Source organism: Rosa chinensis, chromosome 2 (genome assembly GCF_002994745.2).
Source record: "Rosa chinensis cultivar Old Blush chromosome 2, RchiOBHm-V2, whole genome shotgun sequence".
In the NCBI taxonomy this organism is placed as follows: Eukaryota; Viridiplantae; Streptophyta; class Magnoliopsida; order Rosales; family Rosaceae; genus Rosa; species Rosa chinensis.
Genome location: NC_037089.1, coordinates 6,659,821 through 6,681,312, shown reverse-complemented (window position 1 = coordinate 6,681,312; position 21,492 = coordinate 6,659,821). Strand labels below are relative to the sequence as shown.

The following is a 21,492-nucleotide window of genomic DNA, read 5'->3' as shown; positions in this document are numbered from 1 at the left end:
TTCATAGCCTCAGACGTGTTAGTCCGTGAAGTCACTCAAGTGAAAAAGGAAAAAAAAGAAACAAGAAACAAAGAAAAGAAAAGCAGAACGTGTATGGGGACAATGTGAAGCACTCTCTAGATTTTTGATGGTCCACTGTAATCTATCTTGTGGGGTGTGAGTTTTATTGGCTTGTCAAAATCCCATAATGTTCTATTGTCTGATTAAATTTGATAGCTGCGGTGGCCATGTTAGTAAAGGAATTGATTCTTCTGCGGAAAGAACAAATACCTAATCGTTGTTTCTTTTCATTGTACAAACAGTAAATTGACGTTTTCTAATCTCGTGATTTGTCATTTTTTAAGTTAATTAGTCGAACACTTTATTTCACCTCAGCTTAGAGCATCTCTAACATTGATACTTATTTTCCTAGCTACTTTAAGTGAAATATAACTAGTTAGCTATTGAGTTATGCTTCAGCATAATACCTAAATGCCAAACTAAATTTAGGTTTCAGTTAAATTCTCTTCATCTCTAGCTAAATATTGCTAGAGAATTTAGTAAAAGTTAAATTTAACTTTTGTTTAACTATTATGTTGGAGTAGAATTTTAGCCTAAAATTACCTAAATATTAAATTTATTTTGAAATAAGTAGTCTCTTAGAGATGCCTTTATCTAAATGTGTTTGTAATAGTGTGGTTTAGTATTGGAAAACCTAATCTAAACACGATTTGTCGGCATTTTTAGATGCATGTTCTCCAAAAATAGTGCATCATCAACACATTTATCATGAACATGATCAATAACTGTCATCTTCAAATTCGTCATTTTGGCAATACACAACCCCGAACAACCACCACAGTCCACTGAGTTTGATCGGTAGGAAACCCTTTAGTCGTAATTTGTCCAAATCTGCACAAAACAAGAACAGTGGGCTCCATTATAGCAACCCTTCAAAGCTTTATTTATTTATTTTTTTATTTTTTTTGAACAAGAACCCTTCAAAGCTTTAAGTTTGTGGCTCGTCCTCTTCCCTAATTTCATTACAATTTTTCCCTAAATTGACTAGCATCATTCCATGTCAAGGTGTTTCTGCATTTCTGCTCCACAGGGCAATGAAGCCAGTACGTCTACAGAGGTAGTAGTTTAGACTTTAGAGTTTGGACAGCCTGAAATTAAAGAATATGGACCCCAGAAATTAATACTTACATCAACCCCATTCAAGAAGGAACTCATAGTTCTGGTTTTATGTTCAGACCTCACTGGTCAATTCTTTAGTTTGTGCCATTCAGGTTTATTTGAAATTCAAAAGCTGAAATCTGCAGCTGTCAAAAATTTGTACCGTATTCCGGGTCTGGATAAATCATTGACATATGAGTCTATAATGATATCTTAACTAACAAAAACTGTTTCTGTTGCAAAGCCGCCTTCTTCTTCAATTCACATCTTTGAGTAAGAAAGAAAAACAAGTAATCACATACTTTTTTAGTTTTAAATTTCCCCAACCAAAAAGAAAATTACTTTTTATCTGATCAGGACGCTGATTGCTAAACCACACAGTAACCTGTATTTATTTAATAAAGGTTGAGTAATCCAGATCACAGAAGAAAAGGAGGGTGATGTGTCAAACTGGGATTTTGACACTGGCCTAAATCCTCAGTAAAAGTCCACTAGCTCCATGGCCAACCAAGTAAGGCAAGTAACCACCAAGAACAAGAAAATAAATAAAAACCCATTAAGAAAATTCCAAGAATTTCAACCTCTAATGAAAAGTTTTGTACTTTGGTTCATTCCCCCCATTAACACAAAAATCTGCCTCCCACCCCTAATAAAATATTAACCAAGCATCTCTCTCTCTCCTGGCTTTTCTCTCTCTACCCCACCCAACTCTCTCTCTCTCTCTCTCTCTCTCTCGGTCACAAAGTCTGTTCCTTTAGCAGTACTGTAAGGTTGTAGTGAGTGTATATTAATATTAATTCTTTTTTGTTGTTCTGGTTTTGCTTCAAGTTTCCAGTTGTGTTTTTACAACTCATGTCTGTAGAAAAGATCGTATCTTTCATGGAAATCTCAAAGCTCTGCAAATTTCAGAGCTTTATTGAAGCTAGAGGATCATTAGTTCTGCTAGCTCTTTTCACCAAACCCAGTTCTGGGTTTCTCAATAAACTTCCTTCTTCTCATTGCTTCCATCTCACTACTTGTGGGTCTTTTCTAATCTAACTCACCTTTTGTTCTTGCTTCAAGTCATCATATCATAGAATAATTATTAACCTATTCATTTTGTTACTATTATTTTATTGTTCTCTGATTACTCCTTCATCATTGAGAGAGGTGGGAGTACAGAGATTTTGAGATTTGTGTTGTATGGTATGGGCATGGTGATGCCAGCCTTTCTCCAGCTGGTTAATCTGTGTCTCATTGGCTTTGCTTTAGCTCTCCAAGGATCTACAGGTAAGTTTTAATCTTCAGTAAATCTTTTATCAATCTTTCATGTAAGCGTTGGAAATAGTGAATGGAATAGTGAAAGTTGAATATGGATTTGCAAGCTTTTGTGCTTCACCAACATTGTTGTGATCTGGGTCTCTGAATTTCATGTTGCTATTGTTTGTTTACAAAACCAAAAAAATGTAGTTTACTGGGACTAGCATGATCAAATGCTGCAATCACATAAAGTGAATTATTTTCGACACTTCGATCTGAACATATGCTCATTTTATCGAATTGTTATTGAAATTGTTTTCTAAAATTTGCCTGAGCATAGTATTGCCACCAGAACTCACAGCTAGTGGGTCATCTGGTGTGTTCTAATGGCTGGAAATTGTAGTATTCTGTTTTCGAAATAATGTCCCCAGAAGTACAGTAGTCCAGGTACTTATATTCTGTTTTGTGTTTCATACTGATCTGGTTAATGCCTTACCATTGAATAGTATAAAGGCTTAATGTAACTACAAAGTTGTTTCAGAATAAGAATGAATAGTATACAGGCTTAAGTGTCTGATTTTCACAGCTTGTCTAACCCTTCACTTTCTCTCAGGATTAAATCCATCACCATCACCAGAATCTCTCTCTGTGAATCCTCCTATTGAGACAGCACCTGGTCCTCTTCCTCAAAGCAAGTCATTCGGAAGCAATGTGCCAGGCCCAGCATTACAGCCAAACGGTAAGTCCTGATCATAAGTTCCCATGACAGTGCTTTTTTAGATTAGAACATCGGATTTGAGCTCTCAATTTGACAATCCAGGGTCGGATTTGCACCCTGTGCCTGCAATGCCACCTCTTATGCCTCTCCCAGTGCCCCCTAAAATCGAAGGACAGGTACCATCCCTTTCACCAAGTACTCCAGCAGTGCTGCCACCACAGAATACAGCTCCTCCACCATTAGATGTACAAACTCATGCACCGTCTGTGCTGCCAACTGTTCCCCCAAAAAAGACACCAGTTAATAATGGCCCTATCTCAATGCCAGTTGCTCCAGGTATATGTCACGCAATGGCTATTTCTATGATGATTTTTATGTTGATTGGTGTTAAAGTAGCTGTGTCTTTTGATCTCACTTCTAATATGCCATACCAGTTCCAACACCTCCGAGGAATGTGCCACCAATTTCACCAGTCCTCAATTCGAGTACACCAGAAACTTCACCATCAAGTTCTCATCAAGGAAATGTGCCAGTAAATGAGGTTCCCATACCAGAGCCAAATGCTCCACAGAACACAGCTCCTCCACCATTAGATGTACAAACTCATGCACCGTCTGTGCCGCCAACTGTTCCCCCAAAAAAGACACCAGTTAATAATGGTCCTATCTCAGTGCCAGTTGCTCCAGGTATATGACATGCAATGGCTATTCCTATGATGATTTTTACGTTGAGTTGGTGTTAAAGTAGTTGTGTTTTTTTTTATTTCACTTCTAATATGCTGTACCAGTTGCAACACCTCGGAGGAATGTGCCACCAATTTCACCAGTCCTCAATTCGAGTACACCAGAAACTTCACCATCAAGTTCTCATCAAGGAAATGTGCCAGTAAATAAGGTTCCCATACCAGAGCCAAATGCTCCGCAGAACACAGCTCCTCCACCATTAGATGTACAAACTCATGCACCGGCTGTGCTGCCAACTGTTCCTCCAAAAAAGACACCAGTTAATAATGGTTCTATCTCAGTGCCAGTTGCTCCAGGTATATGACATGCAATGGCTATTCCCATGATGATTTTTATGTTGAGTTGGTGTTAAAGTAGTTGTGTTTTTTTATCTCACTTCCAATATGCCGTACCAGTTGCAACACCTCGGAGGAATTTGCCACCAATTTCACCAGTCCTGAATTCGAGTACACCAGAAACTTCACCAGTCCTCAATTCCAGTACGCCAGAAACTTCACCATCAATTTCTCATCAAGGAAATGTGCCAGTAAATAAGGTTCCCATACCAGAGACAAATGCTCCAGGTACAGTTAGCCTGTGGTTATGACTTTACTAGGTCTCAGATATTTGTTCTTACTTCTAAAAGGTATGCTTTGTTTCAAATCACAGCACCTGTTTCATCACTGCCAAGGGCATCGGGACCAAATCCATCTGTAGTCCATTCTACCACACCGAGTACAGCACCAACTACATTACCTAGTAGACCCTTGTTGCTTTTGCTTTCCTTGATTATTTAAAACTAAAACCTTCCTAGTTTAATTGACACTTTGTTGTGTCTCTAATATGCAGTACCAGTTGCATCACCAAGTACACTGCCTCAAAACCCACCTTCCAGTCATCCAGTTACACCGGGAGAGTCTCCATCCACAATTCCTGGTACTACTTTAGAAGAATTTTGTATTAAGCTATGAAAAACTAAAAAGGTTGCTACTAGACTATTTTTAAGAGGGAGTTGTGTCTATACCAACTCTTGAGATAGGTTATAGAGGATCCAATTAAGAAAACACATAAATTTTCTAATGTGCTCTCTCTTAATAGTTTCAATTCTAAATGTAATTTCAATATATTGAGGTTTCAGATCCTGAAGTCTCTCCTGTATCATCTCCTCCCCCAAACATCAACCAGAAAAAGGATGGAAATTCAGTTGTTGCACCACCATATGAAGCTCCAAAGCCATCACTACCCATGGGCCATGCTCCAGCTATAGGTATAGGAAACACACATGTTTAACATGGACTGCTGCTCAAAATTTTGTGTAGTCAAGTTTATAATTCTAGGTTCTATTCTCTGCTGTAGCTCCATCTGTCAACAAACCTGTGGTATCATCTCCTACCCCAAAATCCAATTGGAAAAGGGCTAAAATGCCAGTTGTTGCCCCCCCAATTGAAGCTCCCAAGCCATCACTCCCCACAAGTCATACCCCAGCTGAAGGTATAGAAACCTACGCATTTATACTGGTTGCCACTTGAAGTTTGTGTTGGCAAGTTTATAATTTTAGTTTCTGTCATTTTCTGTAGCTCCATCTGTCCCCAAACCAGTGGTATCATCACCTACCCCCAGCATCAACAGGAAAAGGGGTCAAATACCAGTTGTTGCACCACCTTATGAAGCTCCCAAGTCATCAACACCCACGGCGCATACCCCAGCTAAAGGTTTTCTATACCTGCGTATTTCCATATAGGTTGCTACCTGGAAAGTTTCTCTTGTCAAGTTTAAAATACTAGGGTTCTGTTTTCTGTTGTAGCTCCATCTGTCCGCAAACCTGTGGTATCATCTCCTTCCCCCAGCATTCACTGGAAAAGGGGTGGAATACCGGTTGTTGCACCACCATATGAAGCTCCTAAGCCATCACTACCCATGAGTCGTGCCCCAGCTCAAGGTTTAGAAAACTAAATATTTCATATTGGTTGGTATTTGAAAGTCTATGTGTCAAGTTTATGACAGTGGGTTCTGTTCTTTGCTGCAGCTCCTTTTGTCCACAAACCTCTGAGACATTATAAACTTGCTCCTGGACCATCTGATTCATTCCCTGAACCTCCTTCTGATAAAGGATCTCGTTCTCCTGCATCATCGCCTCCAAGCTCATTGTATAAATATCATCATACCAGGAACAACATCACCAATCCTACTGCTGCACCATCATATTTGGCTTCTCCTTCCACTTCAAAACAGCAAGGTTTCATTTTTTTTACCTGAATTACATGTGATGAATACAATTCTACAGTTTATTCTGTTCTTTTACATGATGGCCTAAATGATCATTTTAATGTTTTTATGCAGGTCCAGTGATTGCACCGGCATCAGTTCAAACAAGGAGGCGAAGACACTATGCTTCTCCACCCCTATATCCAGGTACCAAAGCTTTGAGTTTTAAGTGTTTCAATTCCACTCAACATCTGAGCAATAGTAACTTTGTTTTTCAACTCTAACACAATACCTGTCAGGGTCTTCAGCTCCCCCATCTCATTTACCTGTCACTCCATCAGCAAGCCATGTTTCACCTGCTCCTTCTCCATCTCTAAAAGATGCATCTGACTATACCAAAAGTAAGAAATGCTCATTCTCTCATTGCTTTTTAGTTTCTGTTACTGTACTATAGACTTACCTACTAACTTATTTATACTATTGTCAGTACCCCCAATACGTTCTGCACCAGGGTCTTTATCTACCAGTCCAAAAATGCCGCCTCTGCCACAAGTTCACGCATTACCACCTCCACCTCCGAATGCAGGTATACATCTAGAATATTTTTATTACCTACTGGTTACTGGTGTCTCTTTCCGCTTTGTTGATCCTACAATATTCTTCTTCAAACTAAAGTGTAATGCATAGGTTCTCCCTTTTTGTAGATTGTTTAGTAGGGACTTGTTCAGATCCCTATACAAATACCCCTCCTGGGTCACCTTGTATCTGTGTCTTGCCAATGCAAGTGGGACTGCGCCTCAGCGTTCCTCTCTATACTTTTTTCCCCTTAGTTTCGGAGCTAGCCCAGGAAATTGCAGTTGGGGTTTTCATGCAACAAAGTCAGGTTCGCATCATTGGAGCCAATGCTGCCAGTCAGAACCCAGAGAAGACAGTAGTCCTTATTGACTTGGTTCCCCTTGGAGAAAAGTTTGACAGCACCACAGCTTTTTTGACTGACCAGAGATTTTGGCATAGACAAGTTGTTATAAAAGCATCCTACTTTGGGGACTATGAAGTACTGTATGTGCGCTATCCAGGTATATAATGCTACCAGGTTCTCTCTGTATTTGTTTTTGACATGTAACAGCTGTAAGTTTTATCTGTATGTATAGGTTTGCCTCCATCTCCTCCTTCTTCAGACGCTGATGTAATAAATGCCGGACCATATCCTGGTAATGACAATAATGCAAGGGCGGTAAAGCCCTTTGGGGTTAATGTGTCCAAGAGGAGGCATAAAAGTGGGCTTAATGGGGGCATAATTGCTATTATTGCTCTGTCATCCTTTGTAGTCATTGCTTTATGCTCTGCTGCTGCTTGGGTTTTCCTATTCAAACCTAGAGACCGTGCTTCTCAACTATCATCAACTCCACGGACTTTGCTACCTTCTATTGGAAAACGATCAGGTAATAAGAATTGTTCAAAGTCCAGGTTCTGTGACGCGTTGCTACCTCAAGTATTTTAAATATTGAAATTTGGTCATCAAGTACAGCTGTGGTGGATCCAAACTATTAAATTAGCATTTCTAATATAGAAAAGAATCTATATTTTTGCAGTTACTGTTGGCTCTATGAGGGATAGTAGGCACAGTTCCGCATCATTATCATTTGGATCGAGCATTGCAACATATACTGGATCTGCTAATACTTTCAGTGCAAGTGACATAGCAAAAGCCACTAACAATTTGGATCCTTCAAGAATACTCGGGGAAGGTGGCTTTGGGCTTGTTTACAGTGGTGATCTTGAAGACGGAACCAAGGTTGCCGTCAAAGTTCTAAAAAGAGATGATCAGCAGGGTGGTCGGGAGTTTTTGGCTGAAGTTGAGATGCTTAGTCGCCTTCATCATCGAAACTTGGTCAAGTTAATTGGCATATGTGTAGAAGAGCACCGCTGCTTGGTTTATGAGCTCATTCCTAATGGCAGTGTGGAATCTCATTTGCATGGTGTGTTATTTTGTTATTTGTTTGGCTGTACTTCAGAGTTTATAATTATTCCATTCTTAAGAATGTGCTGAAGCATTCTTTTTGACATAAGCTATGTTTCTGTCCAATTTACTTGGTTTCAGGAATTGACAAGGAAACTGCTCCACTCAGTTGGGGTCCCCGGATGAAGATAGCACTAGGTGCTGCTCGGGGTCTGGCATATTTACACGAGGATTCCAGCCCCCGTGTCATTCACAGAGATTTCAAATCCAGCAATATTTTGCTGGAAAATGATTTTACACCAAAAGTGTCTGATTTTGGTTTGGCACGGACTGCATTGGATGAGGAAAACAGACACATATCAACACGTGTAATGGGAACTTTTGGGTGTGTAATTTCCTTTCGACTGCATCCTTTGTTGAACCTACTAACCACCCTTAGCATGCTACTCGAAAGACTCTTTCTGATATCTCTATTATGTCATTCCTATGATTGTATTATTCAGGTATGTGGCTCCAGAATATGCAATGACGGGGCATCTTCTTGTCAAGAGTGATGTTTACAGCTATGGGGTTGTCCTTCTTGAACTCTTAAGCGGAAGAAAGCCAGTAGACATGTCACAGCCACCTGGTGAAGAAAACCTGGTGGCATGGGCCCGTCCGCTGCTGACAAGTAGAGAAGGGTTGGAGGCACTCGTAGATAAAAATCTAGGATCTGATGTTCCATTTGACAGTATTGCGAAAGTGGCTGCTATTGCTTCAATGTGTGTACAACCAGAGGTATCACACCGACCTTTTATGGGGGAGGTTGTTCAGGCCTTAAAGCTGGTATGTAATGAGTTTGATGAGTCAAAAGAAATAGGTTCACGGAGTTCTAGCCGAGAGGATTTGTCCATGGACATGGCTGCTGGTGCAAGTACTATCTCGGAACAGATGCCATATCCTTTCCAGCGCCAATATTCTGCTCCTACCTATGATTCAGACCTTGAGACAGAGAGGGAAGCAACATTGTTGAAGTTGTACAGTACGTCAATGAGAACTGGGAGGGAAGATTCTGAGTCATTTCGGAGGCACTCGAGTTCAGGTCCCTTGGGAACAGGAAGGAGTAAGCAGTTCTGGCAAAAACTGAGATCATCTGGAGGCAGTGTGAGTGAACATGGGTTTATGTTAAAGTTATGGCAAGGATCGCATTGAATGCTTGATCACATTGAGTGTTGCGTTGATGAGTTGATGCTGAGATGGGTTTCTTCATGAAACAAAAGGCAGGCATTTAGAAGCAGGCAAAAGTTGGAGAAAGGCCAGTGAAGTCTGGAAACGAGACATCGGCAAAATCTGTAATTGAGATGAATGCCAATACCTTAATAAGTGAAAATCATATGGTCACAGGAGCTATATATATGAGGCAGGTTTGAATGAACCTGTTGAATTATCAGAGTTTGTACATCCAAAAATTTTGAGGAGGTAGCTAGAAGCTTTTCTATCTGTAAATTAACATGTATTCAAGACATCGGATGCTTGCTCTAGTTACATATTGAGATGTACAGAAGATTTTGTACAATAATGTGCAGACTGGTTCCCATTACTTGTAAACACTTGTAATCTTAGAGAAAGGGATGTTGATACCCAAATAACAGAAGTCCTTCAAAATTATAAGCACTTTGAGGTCACACTTCATAATTGTGCCAAAGAAAACCACTACTCAATATCGACGCTATCTTTTGATTTGGCCTGCAATTTGTGCAACTCCAAAACCTTTTAACAAAAGAACGAGAACACAAAATATGATTCAAGTTTTCAGTAGATTGAAAAAAAGCACTAGAGTATCCAATGATGGTAGCCTCTCTTATTGTTGTCAGTCTTGTCACTTAGTTCAAGGTCACCATAAAATATTGATTTTGCTACCCAATTACTTTCCATTTAGGTTTAGGCACAGGCGACCAGGCGTAACCAGATTTGTCTTCTGTGTATCTGTCGTTATTTGAGATGAGACATTACTCACCTCGTCTATTTTGGCTTTATATTGAATCGAGAAATCAATTTGATTGTCCATTTTAACATGACAAATTAATATAAATACCGTAACAATTAGATTAATATGGAGCATGATTTACATGATTTACTTTCAAGATGCCTCGGTAGTGGAATGATCAAGGACATACGAGACTCAAAATATCAGAATAAAAAACCCCAGAGTAAATCTCTCTTTGAAAGAAAAAGAAAATTACAAAAAAAAAAGAAAAGGAAAAAAAAACGAAAAAGACACGTCGTTGACAAGAACTTAAAACGAACGGTGGTGATTGATCGAACCGAAGACCCAGAGGATCCAATTTGTTCTCTCTAAATACACACTGAGCTTCGTCTTCCTCACTTTCTCGAGTCCTCCAACCAAAACCAGAGCGCGTCAACGACTTTCCAACACCTCTCTTCTTCTTCTTCTTCTTCAATGGTAAGCGCACACCTCTCCAAATTCCAATTTCGCTTATTCTGAAATTCTAATGTTTTCGATTTCCTTTTGGTTTCCGATTCCAGGCGCCGAAGCCCATCGCCAGTCCCGTGCCGGACGCGTGGTACCCAACCCTAGCGGTCGTCATGCTCTCCCTCGGCCTCCTCTTCACCGCTTCCTTCTTCATGTGAGTCCGATCCGCCATTGCTAGATCTAGATCTTAGTTCCTATTTCACTCAATTTGGCCATGAAATTCTCAGTTTTTATGTGTACAGTAATTTTCTTTAATCGGAAAATTGAGAATTATGAATGTGAATAATTTAACCAATTGCAGAAGTTACTGGACTAATTTAACCTAAGAGCTTAGTACCAATGCAGCAAGTTTGTTTCTTTTAATCATAGGCTGTAGAAAAAGATGTTATCAGGCTGTTTAATGTGAGACTTAGAGGTTTCTTTTTGGTCTATATTATCATTTTCTCAAATGCTTTTACCAGTTTGATGAAGAATCAAAGTAAAAAACGGTGTTTCATTATTGATCAGCGTAGAATTGAGAGCAGATAAAGGCTTGATAGGGATTGGAGACATCACGTTATAACCAATAGCAGATTATATGTTACTGCAGTAAATGCTTTAGGTTAAAAATGGTTTGCAGAATGTTTTCAAATTAGTGCTGGGATGAATAGCTGCCCGTAACAATTCCTTGACTGACTGAGGTTTTGCATGGGGTAGTATGGTTGCAAACCGTTCATGTAACATCAGCTTTCCTTCTTTATGTGAATACATTTGTCAGAGTTACACTTTATAGTATAGTTAATGGTGTACATATCTATTGCAGCTATGAAGCGACCTCTTCCAGGAAAAGCCGCAGTCTTGCTAAGGAGCTTATTACAGGAACTGTGGCCTCTGTCTTCTTGGTGCGTTCTTAGTTGGAATCCTCTATTCTGTACTGGATGGCTTATTGTATTCATGTTTCTAACAGTCCAACTCTTATCTTTTTGTGCAGGGTTTTGGATCCTTGTTCTTGCTGCTTGCTTCGGGAGTTTATGTTTAAGACTTTGAGTTGATGAAATTTTGTTAAGAAAGACTAGATTTACATGATGGATAATATTGTTGACATTGTTAGTTAAATCATGGTAATCTTAAATGAGACAAGTTTCAATATAGTGGTCTGTTGCCTTATTTATCATACCGTATATATTGCATTGCCTGGGTGTGTTTGAAAGATCTTTTATTTTGTTTCTTTGGGCATGAGCATGGGATATGGAGTTCAGTGTTAAGGCACTGGGGTGGCCAAACTCCAAACCCAAACGTTGGGGAGAATGAGATATTTGAGGGCAGCCTGAATCTTACAATCGAAACAGGTTGTCATGGTGTGCACTGCAAAGTGATTACAGCTCCAGCCTCCCCTAGGGCTTAAGATCTCTAATACTTATTGATGGTGCATATCAGTTCTTTTCATTGAAAAAAAGAAGCAATTTAAATTCGACTTTCTTCAATGAAACAGGCATAACCTAACAGATTTAGAAATTGCAGAATGAGAGGGAAAATGGCAAAGCCCCAGGATTGGCTGGAACCATAAAGGGTAGTTGTAAGGCTTTCATCTAGCAAGATGGCCGGCTTCAGATTACTTCATTTCAGCTATTCATTTTCTAGATTCAATCATGCTTTTTTGCAAACAAACCTGTTCAATGACCGGCACAACTCTATTTCCTGATCAGGATTTTCAGGCAATCTTCCGGATATGATCAAGGATGGTGAGGATACTCTATCGTAAGTGACTAGCATTTAGATCAGCGGCTGATAAAAAAAAAAAAAAATTGATCATATCAACAATTAGTGTTTTGTGAGTCGAACTCAGAACCTCTCACTTACAAAGAGAAAACTTATGTCACTAGACTAAATTGTACTGGGCAAAAAAAAAAAAAAAAATTGACACTAATTTTTAATTCAAATTCAAAAAAAAGAGAAAAACACTATATATATATATATATATTTTTTTTTTTCTCGGGGTGAGTTAATAACTAGCAAAGGACCTCAATTACGTGAACGAATTAATAATATGTCCCATTCAGTCGATATTCGGATCGAGATCTATGAAGAATGCATATTTTATATATATATATAAAACTGGAATAAAAATGCTTTTATAAAGTAAGCGCTAAAGTACGGTGACGCGTGTGCATCGTCGCATTAAAAGTGCGTGGACTGAACACACAAACATCAGAGTCTCCTTGATACAGACACGCTCTGAGAGTGAGAGAGAGAAAACCAGAGGAAGCGAGAAAAATCGGAGACACACTACTACTAGGGTCCGAACCACCGCCGAGGGTTTCAAACTCCGTCACAGCAACCACCACCATGGAAACTCCGTCGCAGCAGCAGCAGCAGCAACCTCCGGCGAAGAAGAAGGAGACCCGGGGCCGGAAGCCCAAGCCCAAGGAGGACAAGGAGGCCCACTCGGCTTCGAAAATGAAGAAGGCTCAGCAGCAGCAACAGCAGCAGCAGCAGCACAGCGTCGACGAGAAGTACAGTCAGTGGAAGTCGCTCGTCCCTGTCCTCTACGACTGGCTTGCCAACCACAACCTCGTCTGGCCCTCCCTCTCTTGCCGGTACTACTCCACCTCTAAACCCCAACCCTAGAGCTCTAGGGTTTTAAGCGACTCAATTTTAGGGCTTCTGGTTCGATTTTTAGGGTTTTTGTGTGGCTGTATTTTTTTAATTTTTTTTTTCAGGTGGGGCCCGCAGCTCGAGCAGGCTACCTACAAGAATCGCCAGCGGCTCTACCTCTCTGAGCAGGTAAGCTTTCATTTTCAGATTTACAATTTTGTGTGTTTGGATTTTGCGACTTAGAAATGATGCTCCATTAGTAGGTTTTGGTTGACTGTGTAACTGACGTTAGTGTGTTTTTGGTGGATTGGTTGGTCGATTAGTACCGAAGATCTGTAGTTAGAGAGTGTTCGTCTTGAATTAAATAGACAATTTACGAGTTTTTTTTTTGGTGGTCCACAGACTGATGGCAGTGTTCCGAATACTCTGGTTATTGCAAATTGCGAGGTTGTCAAACGTAGAGTTGCCGCTGCGGAGCACATATCTCAGGTTTGTGAGATTGTTTTGGTTTTTGCATGTAGAGTAGAGTATTCATCTGGTAATTTTATTAATAGCTGGCTTTAACTGTTCAGTTCAATGAAGAAGCGCGCTCACCATTTGTGAAGAAGTACAAGACCATCATACATCCTGGGGAGGTATGATTTGACATGAAAATGAGAGCTGTTGCAATTTTTTTCTTTTCTTTTGGGGAGAATCAATTGGTGTGACAATGCTTGCCATTCACACTTCAATTGGTGGTTGTGGATTCTTTCTTGCTCCCATTTTGGTTCTAAGGGAAGATTTTCAGTCTCTTGTAGTGATCTTTTCATATGATTTGGCAGGTAAACAGAATCAGAGAGCTTCCACAGAACACTAAGATAGTGGCAACGCATACTGACAGTCCTGATGTAAGTGTTTTTCATTCTTTTATCTGCGTTTGAAAAGTTGTGTGTTTGTGGTCTAGGTTTCGTCAATGTATGAATATGAAGTTTAACTCGTTTTGGAATTTTGCCACAATTCAGGTCCTTATTTGGGATGTTGAAGCTCAACCTAACCGTCATGCTGTCTTTGGGGCTACAAACTCTCGTCCGGATTTGGTAAATTTTTGCTACCACAACTTTTCCTGAACCTCAGTTAGTAATTTCTTAGGTAAAAAGTTTTAAGAAAATTTGGAAGTGTGTATGTACTAATGAGGTGAAGCAATTGAGTTTGCATTACGTCCGGCATTGATCATTACATGATTTGTCAAAACTCTGTAGGTTTACATGATTTGCTATGGAGTTCTGTGCATCATTGAGTAACTAATTATCATGCTCTTTCTTGATTTGGAGTTTGTGCATTAGCTAAATAAGTTTTGCGCATCTGTTTAAGAGAGGGAACCGAAGAGTTACTATTTAATGTCATAAAGATTTCAGTTTTCTAGAAAGTAATAAATCTACTCTCAGAATTCATAAGACAAAGCTTATTATGCTATATAGCAGTTTGAAAGAAAAAAGATGCATGGTTTGGAATGGCTCCCCTAGTTTCTTTTTCCATGACTTCCTCTTTTGTCAAATCTTTAATGTAATTTGCCTGCTAAATTCTATAACTTCTGGGGATATGAGAAATGCCACTTTTCTTTCACCTTTACTTACTACCAATTATCCCTTTCCAAATCTTGACTGTTTTATCCTTTCAGATTTTGACTGGACATCAAGATAATGCAGAATTTGCTCTTGCAATGTGTCCAACTGAACCCTATGTGCTCTCTGGAGGTGGGTTGCCTTTTATTTTATTACTGTTATTCTGCTTAGCCTTATAGGTCATGATAGTCCTTTTGTTTTAACTGTAAAACATTTTGCTCACAGGTAAGGACAAAACAGTGGTCCTGTGGAGTATTCAGGACCATATAGCAGCATCTACCACAGATCCAGCAGCAACCAAGTCTCCAGGATCTGGTGGATCAATTATTAAGCCTGGGGAGGGTAATGAAAAGACTGCTGATGGTCCTTCTGTTGCACCAAGGGGTGTCTACCAGGGGCACGAGGATACAGTGGAAGATGTGGCATTTTGCCCAACTAGGTAACTTGTTGGCTGTAGTTGAATTTCTGTTGAGTTCAAACAGAATAAGTTGCACGACTTTTTTGCTAAAGATAAACTTCATGCTTCCTCATTTACCAAGCCACATTTCCTTCATATAGCAGTAACCATAGACTTGATCAAACTAGTAAAATAATGGAACACCCATGTTATTGTACACCATATCAGCTGCAATTTCTGTAGTTATTATGGGCTTCTTTTTTTCCTAACGATGCTACATCTCTACTAAAGCTCACAGGAGTTCTGTAGTGTTGGTGACGATGCCTGCCTTATACTATGGGATGCACGTGTGGGTTCTAGTCCTGCTGTAAAGGTAATGTATCTCATGCTTACTTTTCTCTATCTTCTGTTTGTTCTATGGCTTGGTATTGTATTGTACCAAGGGTGTGAATAGACTGGCATAGGTGTTGTAGAAACTTCGTGCTAATGCCTGTTCTATCTTTGATGTGCCCATTTTGTACTTTGAAGAATACTTCTTGATCTTCATTATAATAAGTAGAGTTTGTACGAGAATTTTTATAGGGTCTGAAATCTGTTACTCAAGAAATGGTCTTTGCTGTAACTATACCTGATATGTCATTTAGAGTCGAAGTTTATTTTGCCTCTTGATTCCATCAATTGTCAAGGGGTATCTCAAGACAGAGATGCTGATGCATCGAAGTCCAGCCTGAGTCATGTTATAACTTTCTCAGTAATTCATGTTAAGCCAGTTGGTTGTGTGAATTTAGGTGGGAGTCCTCATTCTGCATGTTTAGGGGGTTTGCTCCTGGCCTGATTATATATTCTTGTGGCTGCAATGGGGGTGACTTGGGTAGAAATTTTCAAAGAGATCTAGTTTTATTTCACTTGGTTGTTTTATGTGGTGTTGACCAGACAAAAGTATGCAGCTGCTGATGATGTTTGTCTGTGTTATTGAAGTTAATTTGTTGGAATTTATTTGGGGATGTTTTCTGGTTTTGTATGTATTTAGAGATAACCAGAGTTTGGTGACTCTTGTAAAATCCTTTTCATTGCATCATTTCGTTCGTATTTTATGTGCCTTTTTCTTTTTTCTTGCTACTTCTAACTCTGATCCTTAAACTTGGATACTGACTTACAGGTTGAAAAAGCGCACGATGCTGATCTTCACTGTGTTGATTGGAATCCCCATGATGATAACCTTATCCTAACAGGGTATGATCTCATGTCATACTTCTCTTGGTTTTCCTGCATTCCAATTCTTGGATTTTGATTGTGCTTTATTGTTTGCGTGGATAAGATATGATAGTTATTTACTGCATCTGTATTGGCTTGATTCTTAACAGGTCAGCAGATCATTCTGTTCGCATGTTTGATCGGCGGAATCTTACTTCTGGTGGAGTTGGCGCACCTATTTATAAATTTGAGGGTCATAAAGCTGCTGTTCTCTGTGTCCAGGTAACAATGTGATTCCTGGTTTTTATTGTTCAGTTTTAAAACTTTCAACTCTTTTTAAGGAAGTACATCTGCTACAAGAACTGTGGACGTGTCTGTTTTTATTAAATCGCATCTCTATTTCAGTGGTCTCCAGACAAATCATCCATCTTTGGAAGTTCTGCAGAGGATGGTCTTTTAAACATTTGGGATTATGAGAAGGTATGGAGGTTTCTTTTTGACAGAAAAAAGTTGGCTTCAGAAAATAGTTTGAATTAAAGTTCATATGGTGATTTTATGTCATTTTCTTCAATGTAATTTTTGACATGATGAAGTGTTCAAATAATTTATCAGTATTGTTATGGAGTGGATTGTCACCTTTCCCCCTCTCCCATCACTTCACCAAACATCTGATGTAATAAATTCATATATACTACATTGCAGGTCAGTAAGAAGGAGCGAACTTCCAAGAACCCAAGTTCTCCTCCTGGTTTGTTTTTCCAGCATGCAGGGCACAGGTTTGAGACTTGCTCTTCGAATTAATTAGTTTAAACTGTACTATACTAATCGTTTCCAAATTCCAACTTTTGATGTGTATTGTACAAGACTATTGAATCTTTGTTCTTGTTGGTCAACTTCATATGTTTAAAATTCTGGATTTATCTCTGTTATATGATTAGGCTCAAAAATTATAATTTGCTCATGCAACCCATATCCGTTGGATTTTTAAGCTTCATCTTTGCATCAAATGTTGGTTTGAAGTTTTATATTAGTAAAACTCATCCAACTGACGGGCCAAACTAGGAAATTATTATTTTTATCTGTTTCTGAGTGATCTGACACTGTCGAAGTTCTCTTGTGTGAAAATTGATCCTTGCCTCGGTCATTTCATAAATAGTAAGGTATTTGTTCTCTCAGTCTTGTAGTTTTCCTCACATGCTTTTCTTTATTTCACATTTTATGCAGGGACAAAGTTGTTGATTTTCATTGGAATGCATCTGACCCATGGACTGTTGTTAGTGTGTCTGATGACTGTGATACTACTGGTGGAGGGGGGACATTGCAGGTATCAGATCTTACTCTTATTGAATTTTTTTCTTTCTAAAATGATAAATTATTTTTAAAAACGCATTTAAGAATTGAAAATTTGAAATCAACACAAAGCTGAAGGGAGCTGTAATGACTAATGAGTACCATATGAGATAAATATAAGCACTTGGACTTATTACCCTGTCTATATCATAGATGTAAAATGTTTTTCAAAGCATTTAAGGATGGAAAAGACAAGTTGGGAAAATATATCCTTTTAAAGCTTGAGCGTTAACCGTGTAGAGCCATGATGTGTTCATTTGAAAATGGGAATTGATTTCTGAAACTGGCAATTTCTGTGCAGATATGGCGCATGAGTGATTTGATCTACAGGCCTGAAGAGGAGGTTTTGGAAGAGCTTGAGAAGTTCAAGTCACATGTTATTTCTTGTGCGAAGCCTTGAGTATCAACACTAGTTGTTAGATTGCCGAGGAAAATTTCCATTTGTAGGTTACTTGTGAGTACCCCAAGTATTATGTTAGAGAGAGGTAGGAGGATTTTTGTGTGCTGTTAGATAATTGCCAATTGGATATGGTAGATACGAAATGAGATCAAAATCATGCTATTAAGTACTTGTTATGTTTGGGGCACATGCTTCAGCGATGAGATTCTTTTAACCTAGATTGCTAGCGGCGCCTAATTTGTATTGTCAGGATTGGTTTTAATTTATTTTTCGGACATATCAATATCAAGTCCTATGCGTAGGTATATCATAAAAATTTCGTTTTGATTTTAACATTCTTCAGTTATGACCGTGACGGTGTATTTTAATCAAACTTATTTTTCCAAAGAACTAAAAAAATATCATCCAGGGCATTTAGGATGTGGGAATCATTTTCGTGCTCTGGTTTGAGTTTTTCTGAAATCCATTTTCAGAATATACTGTCAGAATCGAAAATCTAGTCCCGTTTATTGGATTTTGATTCTCTGCTATAAAATGAATTGCTAGGATATGCATGGCTTTCATTGTAGTGTAATCCACGGTTGTAAATCTCTAAAATCTCAACTTGCAATTGAATCCAAGTCCAAATAGATAATGGCGGAGTCTGAAATTTCAAAGTCGTCGTCCACACTGAGGAAGATACAGAGTCCTTAAATGGCAGTGACTTGTGCCTCGGTCTTCTGAGTCTGATTTACTGCAATCTCAAGCTGAACAAGGATGATGAGTAGCTTCTTCTTCTTCTTCGTCTTCGTTCTCCTCCTCTCTCTCTTGCCTTGTTCTCACTCATTCTATGCCACTGTACCCCGGAACAAGGTAACTTTGAAAAACCGGGTCTCAATGGTAATGTAGAAAAGCTTAGTCCTTCTGTGTAATTGAACTACCGAGTTTGGGTGTAAATTGAACTTCCAACTAGTGGTATTTAACTATTTATGTATGTAATTTGTAGGGAGATACACTTGAAGTAGAGGTTAATCAGCTTTCATCAATCAGAACACAGCTTCCATATGACTACTATTTCCTCAGCTACTGCAAGCCTCCAGTAATTATCAACAGTTCATTCGGCCTTGGACAAGTTCTTGGGGGTGACCGCATCAAGAATTCGGTCTATTCTGTGAGTGTGCATTTCCTACTTATAACAGGAAGTTGGAAGCTTGATGCTCCTTTTGCTTATTTTACTGAATCTGTTTACTACTGTGTCACAAACTCTTTTTAGTTCAAGATGAGAGAGGCACAGTATTGCAAAGTTGCATGCCGTGTAAAACTGGATGCTAATTCTGCGAATAGTTTTAAGGACAAAATCGATGGCAACATGTGAGTTTTTAGTGAGTGGTGACTAATGGCCACTACAGTATACTCTGAGCTTCTAGTTGAATGTATATTAGTCCGTTGCATTGCAAAGGTTTAGTGGCGATTTTCAGGAGTGTTGAACAGAATACAGTTTGCTCATTTTGACTTTTCATTTTTGTAATTGATTTATAGGATTCTTGATGATCTCCCTGTTGCAGTTGCACTCAAAATGAGAAACTCTCGAGATGAGGGTCGATCAAAGATATATGAGCTTGGGTTCATGGTTGGGATTAAGGGACGTTATGCTGGAGTGAGTTTTCTTCATTTTACCCCTGTTATTTGTTCCTGCAGAACATTCTTGGTGCTTCTTCTTCACTGACACGGGAAAAAGAAGAAAGACATTTCATTCACAACGACCTGAGTTTTAAAGTCATGTATCATGAGGATCCAGAGACTGATTATACTCACATTGTCGGTTTTGAGGTCACACCGTACAGGTTCAGTATCTAGCTATGGCCTCGTTTTATCTTCAATCTAAAATTCTTCATCTTCTGTTATCTAGCATTGTGTCATTAGTATATCCTCCCTGTTTCAATATTCTGTGCTCTCACTTGGTAATTGTAACAGTATTAATCACGAGTACAAGGAGTGGAATGGTGAGAAGACTAAGCTTGTCACATGCCAGCCGAGCACCAATACTTACATTGAAGGTAGCAATAGTCCACAAGGGATTCATACTGATGAAGAAATTGTTTTCACATATGATGTATCTTTTGAGGTAGCAGTAGCCTCCTTTCTCAGCTTGTCTTTTTTTTTTTCTTCCTCTTTTCCTTCCGTTCATTTTCTTTTATGCATGTTTCCACCTGTTCAGTCCAGTGATATCAAGTAGGAATCGCGTTGGGACTCATACCTCTACCTAGGTGATGATCCAATTCATTGGTTTGCTATGGTCAATTCATTGATAACTGTGCTCTTCCTTTCCGGAGTGGTAGCCATGGTTGTGATGAGAACTCTTTTCAAGGATATTACCAACTACAATCAGTTGGAGACCCAAGTTGAAGAAACAGGATGGAAACTGGTCCATGGAGATGTCTTCAGGCCACCCATCAATGCTAATATATTGTGTGTTTTTGTTGCGAATGGTGTCCAAGTCTTTGGTACAGTGCTTTTCACAATAACTCTTGCATTGCTGGGTTTCCTTTCACCTTCGAACCAAGGTGGGGAGATTAAAGCAATGGTTCTTTTGTGGTTGTTCATGGCCTTATTTGGGGGATACTACTCGGCGCACTTGTACAAGATGTTTAAAGGCATTCAGTGGAAGAAGATTGCATTAAAGACAGCCTTTATGTTCCCTGCTACATTTTTCGGAATATTTTTCATGTTGAATGTCTTCATTTGGTGGGAGGAGTCTTTTGCTGCAGTGCCGTTTGGTACAATGTTTTCAATGCTGCTCTTGTGGTTTGGGATATCAGTGCCATTAGAATTTGTAGGAAGTTACTTGGGGTTCAAACAGCAAGCAATTGAGGATCCAGTCAATACCAATGAAATCGCAAGACAAATACCAGTGCGAGCATGGTACAACATAAAGATGGTCTTGTCTGTGCTCATCGGAGGCATTCTACAGTTCGGAGTAGTGTTCGTTGAGTTCTTCTTTATGTGGACATCCATATGGATGAATAAGTTCTACTACTCTTTCGGGTTCCTCTTAATAGTCTTTGTCATCCTTCTAGTCACTTGTTGTGAGATAGTAATTCTACTCTGCTACTTCCAACTTCGCAGCGAAGATTACCATTGGCGGTGGAGAGCATACTTGACTGCCGGCTCCTCTTCTCTGTACATGTTTGCATACTCCATATTCCTTTTCTTCACCACGCTGTGGATTGAAAAGTTTGTTTCTGTCATCCTTTATTTTGGGTATATGTTAATTGCATCCTTTGCGTTCTTTGTCTTGACTGGGACAATCGGCTTCTATGCATGCTTCTGGTTTGTTAGGAAGATCTACTCCTCTGTCAAGTTTGACTAATCCATGGCCATCATCCAGCAACATGCTATTGACAAGTTGTATCAAAAGTTGGGACTATCAAACTGTGCCTTCTCTAATTATTGAGAATGAGGCATTATTGTCATGAATTGTTTTGCATGAAGCAAACAAAATTGAAGGAAAATTTCTTGTTA

At 39.2% G+C, this 21,492-nt stretch overlaps 3 protein-coding genes and 1 pseudogene across 6 annotated transcripts; all 4 read left to right on the top strand.

The window, feature by feature from the left end:
• The first annotated feature begins 1,834 nt into the window (after positions 1-1,834).
• LOC112187443 (receptor-like serine/threonine-protein kinase ALE2) lies at positions 1,835-9,647 on the top strand. 4 transcript variants are annotated; one of them, XM_024326232.2, is made up of 21 exons: positions 1,835-2,427; positions 3,011-3,136; positions 3,218-3,451; positions 3,550-3,801; positions 3,903-4,154; positions 4,254-4,421; positions 4,507-4,572; positions 4,687-4,773; positions 4,976-5,104; positions 5,194-5,328; positions 5,415-5,549; positions 5,642-5,776; positions 5,864-6,073; positions 6,178-6,249; positions 6,342-6,443; positions 6,530-6,628; positions 6,747-7,118; positions 7,194-7,484; positions 7,635-8,021; positions 8,144-8,387; positions 8,506-9,647. In XM_024326232.2, exons 1-21 carry the CDS (start codon positions 2,346-2,348, stop codon positions 9,191-9,193), a joined length of 4,266 nt encoding a protein of 1,421 aa, XP_024182000.1. In that variant the 5' UTR covers positions 1,835-2,345; the 3' UTR covers positions 9,194-9,647. The 4 variants fall into 4 exon arrangements, with proteins under 4 accessions (XP_024182000.1, XP_024181998.1, XP_024182002.1 ...); XM_024326230.2 differs by having other exon boundaries at positions 4,507-4,596; positions 6,351-6,443; XM_024326229.2 differs by having other exon boundaries at positions 1,836-2,427; positions 4,507-4,596.
• Positions 9,648-10,288: 641 nt separating this feature from the next.
• On the top strand, positions 10,289-11,635 carry LOC112187447 (transmembrane protein 258). Its single transcript, XM_024326236.2, has 4 exons — positions 10,289-10,445; positions 10,529-10,629; positions 11,278-11,356; positions 11,446-11,635. The coding sequence occupies exons 1-4, from the start codon at positions 10,443-10,445 to the stop codon at positions 11,491-11,493; spliced, it is 231 nt and encodes a 76-aa protein (XP_024182004.1). The 5' UTR covers positions 10,289-10,442; the 3' UTR covers positions 11,494-11,635.
• A 1,011-nt stretch (positions 11,636-12,646) lies between these two features.
• Positions 12,647-18,228, top strand: LOC112187446 (WD-40 repeat-containing protein MSI4). Its single transcript, XM_024326235.2, has 15 exons — positions 12,647-13,051; positions 13,175-13,238; positions 13,452-13,538; positions 13,622-13,684; positions 13,871-13,936; positions 14,051-14,125; positions 14,707-14,782; positions 14,876-15,089; positions 15,339-15,420; positions 16,207-16,280; positions 16,412-16,523; positions 16,647-16,721; positions 16,944-17,017; positions 17,466-17,565; positions 17,893-18,228. The coding sequence occupies exons 1-15, from the start codon at positions 12,801-12,803 to the stop codon at positions 17,989-17,991; spliced, it is 1,512 nt and encodes a 503-aa protein (XP_024182003.1). The 5' UTR covers positions 12,647-12,800; the 3' UTR covers positions 17,992-18,228.
• A 185-nt stretch (positions 18,229-18,413) lies between these two features.
• Positions 18,414-21,469, top strand: LOC112187445 (annotated as a pseudogene).
• The last annotated feature ends 23 nt before the right edge of the window (positions 21,470-21,492 follow it).